This window comes from Necator americanus, chromosome III (assembly GCF_031761385.1).
Source record: "Necator americanus strain Aroian chromosome III, whole genome shotgun sequence".
NCBI lineage: Eukaryota > Metazoa > Nematoda > Chromadorea > Rhabditida > Ancylostomatidae > Necator > Necator americanus.
In genome coordinates, this window is record NC_087373.1 from 35,042,176 (window position 1) to 35,055,757 (window position 13,582).

General features: G+C 36.7%; 1 protein-coding gene across 2 annotated transcripts in view; it reads left to right on the forward strand.

Moving 5' to 3' along the window:
* Window positions 1-2,053: 2,053 nt before the first annotated feature.
* RB195_011965 (uncharacterized protein) overlaps window positions 2,054-13,582 on the forward strand; it is a gene marked incomplete at both ends in the record, with an annotated part of 30,551 nt that continues 19,022 nt past the window's right edge. The window contains 5 exons of one of the 2 annotated variants that reach the window (XM_064193606.1): window positions 2,054-2,219; window positions 3,239-3,377; window positions 8,998-9,070; window positions 9,187-9,390; window positions 9,493-9,580. In XM_064193606.1, the coding sequence (XP_064051188.1) occupies window positions 2,054-2,219; window positions 3,239-3,377; window positions 8,998-9,070; window positions 9,187-9,390; window positions 9,493-9,580 (670 nt within the window). Of the gene's footprint in view, window positions 2,220-3,238; window positions 3,378-8,997; window positions 9,071-9,186; window positions 9,391-9,492; window positions 9,581-13,582 lie in introns of those variants that run through there. The other variant, XM_064193605.1, reaches the window with a different exon arrangement.

A 13,582-nucleotide genomic window follows, 5' to 3' on the forward strand; every position in this document is an offset into this window, starting at 1 on the left:
TACGGATATATCCACGCTGGACGAAACTACCTCTCTCGAAAAAAGTAAATATCCATTTTTGAACGCTAGAACATATTAAAAAGAGCTGAAAATTAATTTTCACTCACTATTTCTCATTTCCAACAATCCTAAGAGATTTTTCCTCTCCTCTTTACGGCTGTACACAATGATTTATTAGAATTTAAAAATTAAAATTAATTAGTAGCATTTTTTTCGAGAAAAAAAAACGTTATGGAGAAGAAGATTTCCGACGAAGGACACGAGAAGATAAGCAAATTTTCGGCATTTCCATGAAATTCACCGCAGTTTGCAGTTTTTTTTCAAGAAAATGAGGGAATAAATCGAACATTGAATTGAATGTGAACAAAATCAAAATATTTTCCACTAAATGAACAAAGTTAACCGAAAAAAAATACAGAAAAAACTTTTGTGAACTTCAGAATAAAAAAGGAGAAATAAAGAAAGTATTTCTTCCTGGAGAAATATGATTGATTTTAAAGTTTTGTTTCCTAGATATTTTCTAATCCTTCAACCCTTTAATCCAAAATTTTGAGTGAATTCATTAGAAAATATTTTAAAGCAGTCACATGGAATGTTCCAGAGTTAAAATCCACGAAATATTACACAAACAATTTTCCCCCACTTTTTTGCACCATTAATTTACGTGAACAAACCAATATAATAAATATATAATCAAATGAATATAATAGACATATAATAAGGAATATATAAACATTTTTGTGCATTTTTTCACAATTTTTGCTTTGAATTACTTCCAATTAGTTTCGCATGATGGAACACACATTTTTTACACGGAAGAAAGCATCAATTTTGAATGAATCATTCATCACTCATGTTTATTTACTGTTTTTTTTTATTTCACAACTCGGATGTGATCTATTTTCAAAGCAGTACTCTTTAATCCTTGAAAAGACTATTCTCTCCCTTAATAGAAGGTCTTTTTCTTTATCCAGAAAAAAAAACACATGAATAATCCAGTACATCCAGTACCGTTGATCCCTGCCGTTTTTCTGACATTCTGTTTTTATTTTAATCTCTCATGCGTTGTTGTTATTGTTGTTTTTTTTTTGTTTTAGTCGACCTAAGCTCTTTTTTGATTGCTTTGTTTTGGCGCGTTTACTCAATACTAGACAAGTAAACAACAGGTAAACAAACAAGTCAATACTGTTCCATCTAGCGTTTTTTTTTCATCCTGGACTGTGTTTATGTTTCTCTGCATGTTTTATTGCTCTGTCAGCAATGTACACTTTTTCCGGGATCATATTGTTTAGACACCTGTGTAAGGTGTAAAATTAATTAGCAACTAAAGTAAAAATAAATAAATCGATCGGAAAATAAGTAAATAATCTATTTTTCAGCTTTTTTCATTATTACCTAGGACGGGATAAGTGAACGGTTATTACAACATCTCTCCTTTTCGAAAATGATTGTAAAAAATGTTGTGCGTTTTCCAGAAATTTCTCGAAAGTGCTAAGGATCCATCGTGGCGTCAATTATTTTGATTTTTCATATTTCGTTATTGTGCCAACCTGAACGGTTTGCTCTCGATTGGAATTTTACTACTGTAAACTCAATGGATTTTTAAATGCAACATATTTGAGGCGAAAAAATTTGCTTGCGAAAAAAAAAATGAAGAGCGTACTGAATATGGTTTTTTTTATGGTTTTTCAGTTATTAAATTTAAAAATTCGGAAAAATTAGCATAAATCCGTGAAATTCTTGAGAATTTCACTTGAAAAAAATTCTTAACTGAAAATCTCTAAGCACTTAACTCTACCTTAATAGTAGCAAAGAGGTATTTTGAGGTATTTTTCTGTACCAGAAGTTCTAATATAAAAGATTTCAACAATATTGACCTTGTTTATTTGTATAACTCATGAATTAATCTTGTATCCATGATTCTATCCTTTCTTATTCATGAAATTTCCTGAAATTTCCCCAAAATCCACGTAAAAGATCCGGCAAATTCGCGTGGACATCGACGGCGAATATCCGGACATCGATGACGACCAACACAGGACCGCGTGACTGAATGAACCGACTGACTGCTGGTTGTGGTGGTGGTGGATGGGACACATACACAGCATGTGCGAGCGAGCGAGCGCCGGTCGGCCGTCCGGCCGCCCGAGCGACCGACCGACCGACCGGGGCTCCTCTCGTGATATCGCTGACCTTTCGCATTTTCGGAGCCCCTACTGGTCGGTCACATTGATTGCCGTTTACTCACTCACTCACCACCACCACCACCATCGCCATCGCCAACACCCACGCATCCATTCATTCATTCATTCGTATTCATTGTGTTTCGGTGTCTTCTCCACACTTCCACCTTACGTCATACGTCCATCCGTCCAGTGTGTACGCGTGTATGCGTGCGTGTGTGTATGTGTATATGCGCCAGCCAGCCAGCCTGTGCGTGTATGTGTGTGTGTGTACGAGTGAATGTGTGGGGAGCGTCTCGACGAACGGACGGACATCCCTCCTCCTCCTCCTCGCTCCTCTTTCGCTGTGTTCGTTCGTTCCGATCGTGTCGTCGTCACCACAGCCATTCGGTTCCCCCCTATCGGGCGGCGACGCCGGCTGTGGTGGTGGTGGCGTCAACCACGACCTGCTCTCCGCTCCGCTTTCAGTTAATGTGTCGAAATCGCAATTCTCTCATGGAAAAAATGTATTTTATTGTGATATTTCTCGTATTTCTTCAGGATTTGTGGAATTTTTCCGTTCCGAAAACGTTTATTTCCGCTACAATGTTTCCCAATGTATTGTCATGTTTTTCTTAAGGATTTTTCCGGAATTTTTACTAACAAGTTTATTTTCAAGTGGGCTAATTCTGTTACAAGCCGCTCTTCAGCTCAAATATCCACTCGCTTGTTGTTATTCGCAGAAATTCTTTCACATTCCGGAAGGGATTTGGAGATTTTTCGCGGGAATCACGTAAAAAAAAACAACACACGTTTTCAGTTTTTACAAGTGCATTTGTTGTTTATAACTATTTATTCCTCTAATGCACCTTGTTTATTGAATTGTACTTTGTTTATTCCCCGATAATCGTGTATCAACGCTGCCATATTCCTGGAATCCATATTTTCAGGTCTAATCCTAGGATACAGGAAGAGATTTATCTCTAATCTAGTTCTATTTGGAGTATACGCTGAAAAATTCTGCATACGATCGCTGAAAGGTCAATTTTCCCTCGTGTAAACCTTTACTTTTACAGTATTCTCACTATTATTATTATTATTATTATTATTATTATTATTATTATTATTATTATTATTATTATTATTATTATTATTATTATTCCCACAGAAGTTCCATGATTCTGCTTCTTTTCATCGATGTTATCGATATTCGCAGTTCTTTTCTTCTCCGGTTCGACTGCTAATCAATTCCTCCTTTCCTCTTCCTCTCCTTTCGTCCTCTCACCGTTCTTCCTTGCTTTTTTTCTTATTGCAATTGGTTTGGTGGATTTATTTACTTCGCACATCAGTTTATTTTGAAATTTTTACAAAAACTTTACTCTTCCATAAAATATGACGCATAAACGATGCGTTTGATTCTTTATTCTTGCACTTCGACGTTACTGAATGAAAACTGGATAACAAAAGAAGAAAAACCCTCATAGCTATGGTTCTTAATTGACTCAGGATGTAATTGTGATGCAACTAATGTAGGGAGGACACTTAAGAGCGGGGGCGTAGTGCTACGTGACCTTCGACGAGCTTCGGTCAGGAAAAATCCTTGAAATTCCTATGAACTGAAAGTCGTTGTTTTCTTCGCAGTGTAATATCCTCGCTTTTTTCCCCCTAAATTACCGTATTTCAACATTATTCTGGGATTTAGAAAAATAGAAGAACGTTCACTACGTTGTATACCCGTTTCTTCCTTTTAGTTAACTTTTTCACAAAGACCCATAGAAAATTTGAGTCATTGTTTCCAAAAAATTCAAATTTGATGCTTCCATTGAAATTATTTTTATTTGTATTTTTATTTAAATGAATTTTCTTTCATTTTCGCATCATTATTTATTTTAATTCATTCTATTATTTGACTTGTTATTTATTCAAATGACTTTTGTAAAAAATGAAATTGAACTGAAATTTGCAGCACCCTTCGTCGCGCCACAACGCATAAAATTTTCGTCAAAATCGATTTTTTCCGATAATACTGGAACCTATGATAATATTTTTCTACCATATGTTATGGATTTTCTATTAAAATTTGTGGAAAATTCTCTTATAGCTGCATTTTTGAAGGTATCGCAGCCTTTTAAAGCGTTATTTCCACCCGTTAATTTCTTATTAAATTTATTTATATAAGTACTCTATACTGTAATATGTTATATTTGTATTACTGTACTATACTGTACTGTATTATATTTATATTATATTATTATATGGTCTATTTACTCAATCGATTTCTTTTTGCTCTCGGCTGCTTGGAGGTCTTCATTTTTTCTTAGTATTTACATCCATTTTTGTTACTTCTGGATATTACATATATCTTTTTACAAAGTATTTACTGAATTTTTTTTTGTATTTGATCTTGTCACATCCTATTTGCCACTCCATCGAGAGTTAAAAAAACAAATAAACAAATAGTTATATTATTTCCTATTTTTAAATTGACCGGAAAGTTATTGTGAAATTCGTCGGTCCTCTTATCTCCATTGGGAAATCTCCCCTACCATTCCCCGATCCTCCCTGATTCAGGATAACTACGACTGCGTGCATGTGTGCGTGTATGCGTCGGTGTCCTTGTCGCGCGTAGAGCAGTTGTCTAGGAGGAAAATGTGTGAGGGGGGAAAAAAACCACAGAAACCCGTGCCACCCAGTTGCTTAGATCGTCGCTTGGTTGCCTCCGTGAATGAAGTTTTTCATCGCACCGCCCCGCAACGAGTTTCAGAGCTGTTCCTGCTGACTGCTGCCCATCCTACTACCACCACCACCACCACCGCCGCCGCCATCATCATCATCATCACTACCGTAACATACAGATTTTCCTCGTTCCCCTTATGCATTGTAGGTGATTTAGTCGTTTTCCTATACCTCAGCTGCTATTCCATGATCCCCCATTAGATAGTCCTCATATTTCCTCAAAATTTCATTCCTTAGTGCAATATTGCGTCATTGGTTATGAATGAAGCAGGACGGTTCCTAACTGTTTGTTTTATTCTGACTTACCACACGATTTCCCGTGATCGAACGTGTTCTTCCGTGAACATACACGAATAGACGAACGAATCGCGTACATATCATTGCGACATAAGCGCTTCAACCTGGAGAAAAGCTGATGAAATTGTTATGACACGTGAAAGATGCTTACGGTAGATTCGATTAACGCAGACACGCGACATCAGAATGAAATACAGCGAACTTTCGAACGGGCTATGCTCGTGATGTCCATCTGGATAGCATGTATTCGAATTTTCATTTGAATGTTTCTAGCTCGAATGTCACATATCCACATTTGTTCCGTTTTTTTTTATTTGATGCTCGAGAGAGCATGTGATGAAAAAATTTGCTTTAGTAATTACTCTTTAGTCTCAGTATCCTATCCTTTAAAATTACATTTTTGTTGTGTATTTATATACTTGTTAATTCGAATTTTTTCTAACGACAAAGCCGTATCTCTTAGTTTTTGCTTGATCCACCAAAGTCAGTAGTGCCCCAAGGATGGTTCGGTCAGAGGTTCTCATGTCTGTATTAGACGAATCCACCGTACACCGTCCGAACTACTTCGAAGCACTCACTTAACATTGAAATATAATTCGAAAGCGATCACCATTTGCCACGCTCAGAAACCGTTTTTGTTCACGTTCGCGCACGTTAGAACGTGTTTGCACACGGGAAATTCGTGTACAATCACGAAAAAACAGGTTAAAAAAGGGTTGGACCGTTTCTTCCTTGTTTGTGGACGCCAATTTTTTCGGGTTATCTCTCAATTTTTTATATTTTATTTCTTTTTTTGCTTCAAAATAGTCATACCATGATGTTTATTGCCTGTGCGGAGCAAATAACTTTTACTACTGTAGCCGTGACTGTAGTTTTGACATTCTACCCTAAAAAAATAACACAAAAAGTAGTATTTTATTAAAATAACACACACTAGTGAATAGAAATAAGTATAAGCATACTTTTTGCACGTTGTCTCAGTGTTTCTCTCGATACAGTTTTTTTTTAGCTTAGAAAGTGAAATCCGGGGAATTCGAGAATGATTCCGAGCAGTCAATAATTTCCAAAATTTTTCTAATTTGTGTACATATATGTTTGTAATGTTGAAAATAATCATTTTGGCCTATCCACCGCGCGTAATGACTGGTCCGAGTCGAAACATAAAGTCACGGCACAAGCAGCTGCAATTGCGTCGTTATGGACGAGTTTTTGTAGTCATACACGATTCTCCCACGCCTCGTTTCATCGCCGCCACCAACGCCGCCGCCACGGTTACGTTACGCTTGCCGTCGTACCGCGATCACCACCTACCACCCCCCGACCGTAACGATTTTGTGCCGCCGAACGATGAAATACGCATTACGAACGGAAAAGTGTCGTCTCAAACATGTGTCGTATTGATTTCTGCTTCCAGACTTTTATAGAAATCCATGGCGCGTTCGAGTTTCAGGATTTCTACAGTACCTCTCATTCTTCTGTGCTAAACGTTCTTCAAATAAACGTGCTATCTAGTATTTTCCCATGAATTACCTCAAAATATTGGATTATCCCGCAAATAATGCATTTTCACTCTAATTTCTTCTTTTATTGATATTGTTAATTATTCACTTATCTGTTTAGTATTATTTTCAGTCTAAAATAAATAAATAAGTAAAAATACGTCGTAGCTCATTATTTACAACTTCGGAACGAATAATGATAACGGAAATTTAACAATGACAATAAATACTGAGACGACCTCATCACATAACGAACAGCAAAAATTTATCGAGTAACAAAACATTTTGCTCTTTTTTTCTTTCTTTCTTTCTTTCTTTTTTTCTCTCTCTCTCTTTATTCCTCCCTCTCTCTATGTCTTTATTCACGTTGAGAATTTTTCGGGAGAATTCGTGTTAATTTACAGTCTACACCTGTATTACCGTATCCGACACAGTAATCTTTCTAATCTTCTTTGTCGTCTAAACTTTGTTATTCGAAATGTTGCAGAGTTGCATTTTTTTTCTAGTCCACAAAACCAGTTCCTTTTTTTTTTCTCCGCTCACTTTTTCTTCACTTTGTCGTTGGTTTTCGCTTCGTTTTTTGTTGTACTCCTTTTTTTTCCTCCCTTTTTCACTTTTCTTTTTTCACTTTATCCACAAGGTGGATCAAAATTATACAGCGGCATAAAGAAACGGGATTATTTCAGAAACATGTAATCATAATAACTTTTTTTCTGTTCCTGATCAAAATCCAGTCCAAATCAGTGACATAAAAGCGGATTTGATTAGGATTAGGAGATTTGATTGCGAAAATTCCTGTCATATGTACACAGGATAACCTGGCTAGGATAATCTGACCGGAGATAATTAAAAAATTTACCAGCGATCGCGTACATATTCCTTCCTAGGTTATTTTTTTAGTGATTTCCTCAAGTGAGCACTTTTTTTCAAAAGTGATTTCCTCGTTAAAAAAAACGATATTTCTATGCGGGTCTATGGCGCACACTTTGGCCTCGTCGATCGATCCACAGACTCGAAGGATCCACAGGATTCAGCCGATGGTGAACTGAGAGGTCATTGATCGATAGCGATGTGAGGTCCGAGAAGTTTTGCGCACACCATTGTTCGGCAATTCCTCTCTGCTGTGTGTGTGTGCGTGGGGCGCAACGTTCTGTTTCTTACTCCAATTCCTATTACTAGAAATGATCCAGGATTTTAAGAAAAACAAATATTTAACGTTTTAAACCTGTAGGAATAAAAACTCCTCAAATTCTACCTCATTTCTACTTTGTTACTCCTTATTTTGATCCCTGATCTTATTTTGATATCCTTGATCTTATTTTGATATCATTTTCAATCTTTTCTTTCTCTTATTTCTATTTTTTACTCCTAATCATTTCTCTTTTGAAACTTTCAGGTATACTGAAAAAAAGGAATTCTTTAGATTTCTCATGGAAAAGTTCAGGACGCTCATCTTCTTGCTTATCTTCCTTGATCCTTTTTATTTTCTCTATTTTTTTGCATGCTATCTTTCTGGAAGTTTTGTTTGTTTTTCAGTTCTCATACTTTTATTTTGATCTTTTTTTAACATTGGAGAATTTCCAGCACACGTTCTTCTTTGGCATTTCTTCGTCAAATTACAGGTTCCTCCTTATCTATCTATTTAATTATTTATTTATTTATCCACTTATTGTTTATTTTTACTATATATTATATATGTTCATATTCATTTTTATTCATTCACTTATTAATCAGTCCATTTACTCAGCCATTCATTCATCTACTTATTCATCCATCCATTCATTTCATTCATTTATTCATTCATTCATTGTGCTTCCCTTCGTTCACTTTAAACCCCCTCTTTACCTTTTTTATGGCACCATCACTTCTTTTAATTTTTTTTAAATCTCTTTTTCCAGTTCTAACTATCAGTATTTGTGCTCTACCGTTATTGATCACTGGCGATTGCTACTATGTACATTTCTGATCGTTATTGATTCTGGGTTGATCATATCGATTCGTTGCGATTTTTGCTACAATTGTCCCGTCTACAACCTATTAAAAAGCTTTAAAAAGATAACATCGTCTTTTCTTATGTAGACGCTCGTCGTCATCGTTCTCATACGTCAACGTCATCGTTGACGCGTAACGTCATACGTATCGTTTCCTTTGAAAATGTCTCTTTGAGAATGTTTGCACTGTTATTTTTCGCGGAAAAGAAAAATCCGTGTGTCGCAACGCGTTGTGATCGAGCGAGTGATGGTTTGAATCGCGATAACTCCGAGTTTGATATATTTTCTTCCAGAAATTTTTGAAATTTTCAGCAAATGTACGGCGATGTGTGATCAGAACGCGTTACTTCGATTGCTTGCTGCTCAAGCAAGCGCACAACAACAGGTATTCGGTTTTTTTTTGTCCGGGATACTCTCTTACTATAATTTTATTCCTAGCTATTGTCACTTTTATTATTTTCGTTTCTATAATTTATTTTTGATCAGTTTTTTTTTTCGCAGATGTTGTTCGGCTGCGGACCTGGGACAGTGTCGTCGGGCGCGGCGGCAGCAGCGATGGGCTCCACCGGTTCCGCCCGAGGCGGAGTCGGCGGAGCGAATGGCGCCGCGGCAGCCGCGCTGCTGAACGGTATGCTTGGCGCCGCGAATCCATTTCTATCTCCAGAAATGATGCTATGGCAAAGTATGGTCGCCGCACAAGCACAGGTATCGGTTTGCCTTTTGCCGCGTCGTTTTTTTTTGTTTTTTTTTTTTTGAAAAAAATTCCCACACTTACTTCATTGAGTCATTTCGAGTCTCTCTTTACAGATCGCGCAATTACAGCAACATCAACAAACTCAAAATCAACCATCATTTGATGATGTGCTGAAAAAATTGGCTGATAATGCAAAGAAAAGTTAGTTTTAATGTTTTTTTTCTAGTGTTTAGGCTTGTTTTTTTTTAAATAGAATTTTTGCTTCTTACTTTTTTATTTTTAGAAATCGTTAATTTAATTTTCCTGTTCTCATTAATAATTCTGCATTAATATAGAGCCCATATTATTACAACACTGTTATGCTGGAACCTAGTCCTGTAGAGTATGTAGTCGCTGGTGCTTATGTTTACGCGGACAGCCACAACGCATCCGCGGTTGCTTCCGCATTTGTGTGGGCTGAGTTCCCAAACCGCGAACTATTTCAAATGTTTGGACTTTATCGAATTTTCCGCATAATCTGTGCACTCAGATGCTCCCAAATCGCACGAACTGTTTCGATTTTTTTTTCGAATTCTTATTTCGATCTATTTGTTCGAATACCTTCGAATAGGTTCGAATCTTTAGGAAAGATCAACTTCTTAGCCAATATGGAACAAACGTGGTGTTTCTGCGTAAATTGCAGCCTATATTTCATTGAAACACCTCGCCGCGCTCATTATCGTGACTCAGTCATATTCTCATTAGATTACCAGCTGCTTAGAGTTTAACCTCATAACTCATAATCTCAGAATTGAAATTGGATCGAAAATGAATTATTTCTCTATAAAATATCATTGATATGCGGAATTCTGTGTAGATAAAAATTCGAATTTCGTTAAATCTCTCAAATTTGATTGAACGAACGAACGAACGAATGAATGAATGAATTAAAGGCCGGAAAAATTACCACCATTCGTGCGCTCTTTTGTGTCACAATATCATCATATTTTATAGAAAAACAGACGTCTCAAGCGCTCACCGTACACCCCGTGCTTTGCACGTGACATGTCCACGTGTGTACGTGCATTAACGTGCACAAGTGATGAAAATTAATCTAGTCAAATCGTCCATATGGCTAAAAATTGGCACATTTGGTCCAATTTTGAAAGTCATCTGATCCTGTTATTATTTCTGAAGGTTATTTTATTTTGGTACTTTCCCTTACTTGAATCAAACTATCAAAATCAGTGAAGATCCTTAAAGACGTTTTTATTTTTGCTTCCACCTTTGAAGATCGCTCATGCCGCAGTTTCTGCAAAAAAAATTTCTTCAAGTTTAAAATATTCTTTTTTAATCAGGGTTTTGCTCAGTAATTTCTCCATTCAACGCAATGAATACGCGCATTTCGGCGGACGCGTCGCGGTCACCTGGCTGAACTTATTCAGTGTTGTTTTATACACACATTCTACGTCACCACGTAATCGATTTATCCGAAAAAGAACTAGAAATTTTTCTCGGGATTTTTTCAGAATTGATTTCCCAATTTTAATCGAATGAAACTGCTGCGATCAATTACATGACGTCCGTGAACGATGTTGTCGACGTGAATCTTGGACACAAACCAGGGTCACTTATCATTCGTCTGTGGTTGTCCGTGATGTTCGGGATTTATAGCCGTGGGACACTGACAAGTCTTGCGCATACCATGTTTTTACTCGGTTGGACACCAGCAGCTGAGACTGGATGCGTAGCCTTTCAGTTTTCATCTAAAAAAAAAGAAACTTGGAAGTTTATTTCAAAAATATTGGGATATGAAATGGAAATGAAAATTAGATCCTAATCGATACCCTGATTTCCCTAAAGTTTTTCTTTTTTAATCGAGAACAAGAACTTCAATAGACATTGTTGAAAGTTGATCTCAACTTGAAAACAGCCAAGAAAAATTCGTTAATTTTTTTTTTTTTTTGGGGGGGGGGGGGGAATTTATAGCGTTAACCTCGAACAACACTTTGTGAATGACCAAATATAGAGATTTTTGTCCAGAAAAAAAAATAGGAGTGTCTTCAGTTCGGCCTTATCTATTAATCGTATCCTTCTTTCGTTTTTTTTTCAACTATCTTTTTTGACTTCCCACCCTCCGTATACTTATTTTCCATCCTAGAAATTTCATGGATAGTTCCAGTGAATCCTGATACATTTTCTGGTCAGCGGAAACAGAACACAAAATTCCGTTACTTTTATCTACTGAAAACTTTTTTTAAAATAATTTTGGGAATAGAGGCAAATATTGTTGTCAAATTTTAATTATTGTTTTATTTTTTATTTTATTTTGTTATTTGATATTTTTTTTATTTTATCATTTTTTATTTCATTTTATTTATATTTTTTAAAAATAATTGGCTAAAATTGGCAATCAGCTAAAAAAGTGGAAGAAACGGCAAAAAGGAGAAGGAAGAATAGAAGAGTGGTAAAAATAAGAAAACGAGAACAGATCAAATGTTCAAAGATCAAAGCTCTAGGATTCATTCAGGATAATTTACTGCCGTTTTCCGTAGAAAAATCCATACAAAAGCTGATATCGATTAATCAACAATTTTGACCTGTAAACAAATCGCAAATCGCTTCCCTGTACTTATATAAATGTATGTAAAGTCCTATTGAGCAATCAAGATGAAATTTTTGGTGCACGCGCTTGCCTATTTGAGGATTTTAATCCGGAGAATGGTCTTCTAGAATGCTTATTCAATTCGAATATTATAGTTCATCCTCTTTTTTCGTATTCAGACACGACTTACAAGAGATCGATTCTCCTTATGATGACGCTTTTCTTAGCAGTGTCAACAAAGCAATTGCCGCCATCCAGCCAGCCAGCCATCGTCGCCGCTTTTTCCCAAAAATATCCGTGCGATTGCGCCGTTGGCTGACCTTTTTGTCAGATTGCTGTCTGTCCACCATTACACTCGTAATGCACCATGGCGGTCATAAAATCGCGCTTCACGACCGAATGGCCGGTTTTTTTTTCCTTTCGGTTCTATCGGTGCACATAGCATGGCAACTGCAGTGTCGGACGATCCATCCGATCCATCCCCGCACGCAGACACACGCATACACCTCAGAGAGGAGTTCCATCGCAGAGTGTGTTGAAAAAGGGCAAGCATTGAATTCCCAGGGGGTGGACTCAGGTGCGACTGTCGGGGTCGGTGCGACTTTTTCCAGGATCACCATGTCTTATCAGTGCGTATGTTCCACGTGGCTAAGCAGAACAAACAAGGTTCGCCTCATACTCGACGATATGGCCTCGTTCAGTCATCGTCGGCGGCAGCAGCACCGGCGGCGGCGGCGGCGGTGACGGTTTTATGGTGCACACCACGCTCCTCGCTCGTCCGTCAAATACATCCGCAACCAACTTCACTGTTTGCGTTGTGTATCGATGTGTGCGTGCGAGGTGTGCGGTGTGTGTGTGTGTGGAATTGCGATTGTTCGGGACAAAATTCTAGCGACACAGTGAACGGGGGGGAAGGTCATAGGTGGAATATGGCGGGGGAAATAACCTACCATTCGTTCTACGCTCCTTTTTTTTTGTATATGGGTTGAATTAGAATATTAGTACAGATTCCAGAAAGAATTTGTTGATCTGGAGGTACCTTCGGCATCCAGAGTCCCATTCAATAGAGTATTGATTTTTCGAAAAAAAAATTAAATTAATAAATAAATTCATTATTCTATTCGGGACAATATAAGGGAACTATAGACATAAAGAGAGGTTTCTTCACATTCCTCACAACGCAGATCACGAAGTTGAGTTCACAGTTGATTTTAGTGGAATATTTAAATATTAAATTAAAGGTGTTTAATATTATGATATTTGTATAATATGATAAGTAGGTATTAATGTTTGCGTCGATATAAACTGAAATATTGATTTTTTTCATTTAAGAAATTCAAAAAAAAGTTGAAAAATAAAATGAAATCTAATTTTGTAAAAATAAATTTAAAAAAAAAATTCATTTTCATTAAAATTCCACTGAAATCGACTGGAATACTATCAGATCATTACTTAATCATTGAGCGTTTATTAAGCTCTAAAATTATCGCGTGCTGTTCCTCCGAACTCGTACACGGAAAATTTTAAAAAATTGAAAAAAAATTAATAACAAAGACAACGATAAAGTAATCAATGGGGAATTTGTAAATTAGATCGACATTTGATTGATTGGACAGAAG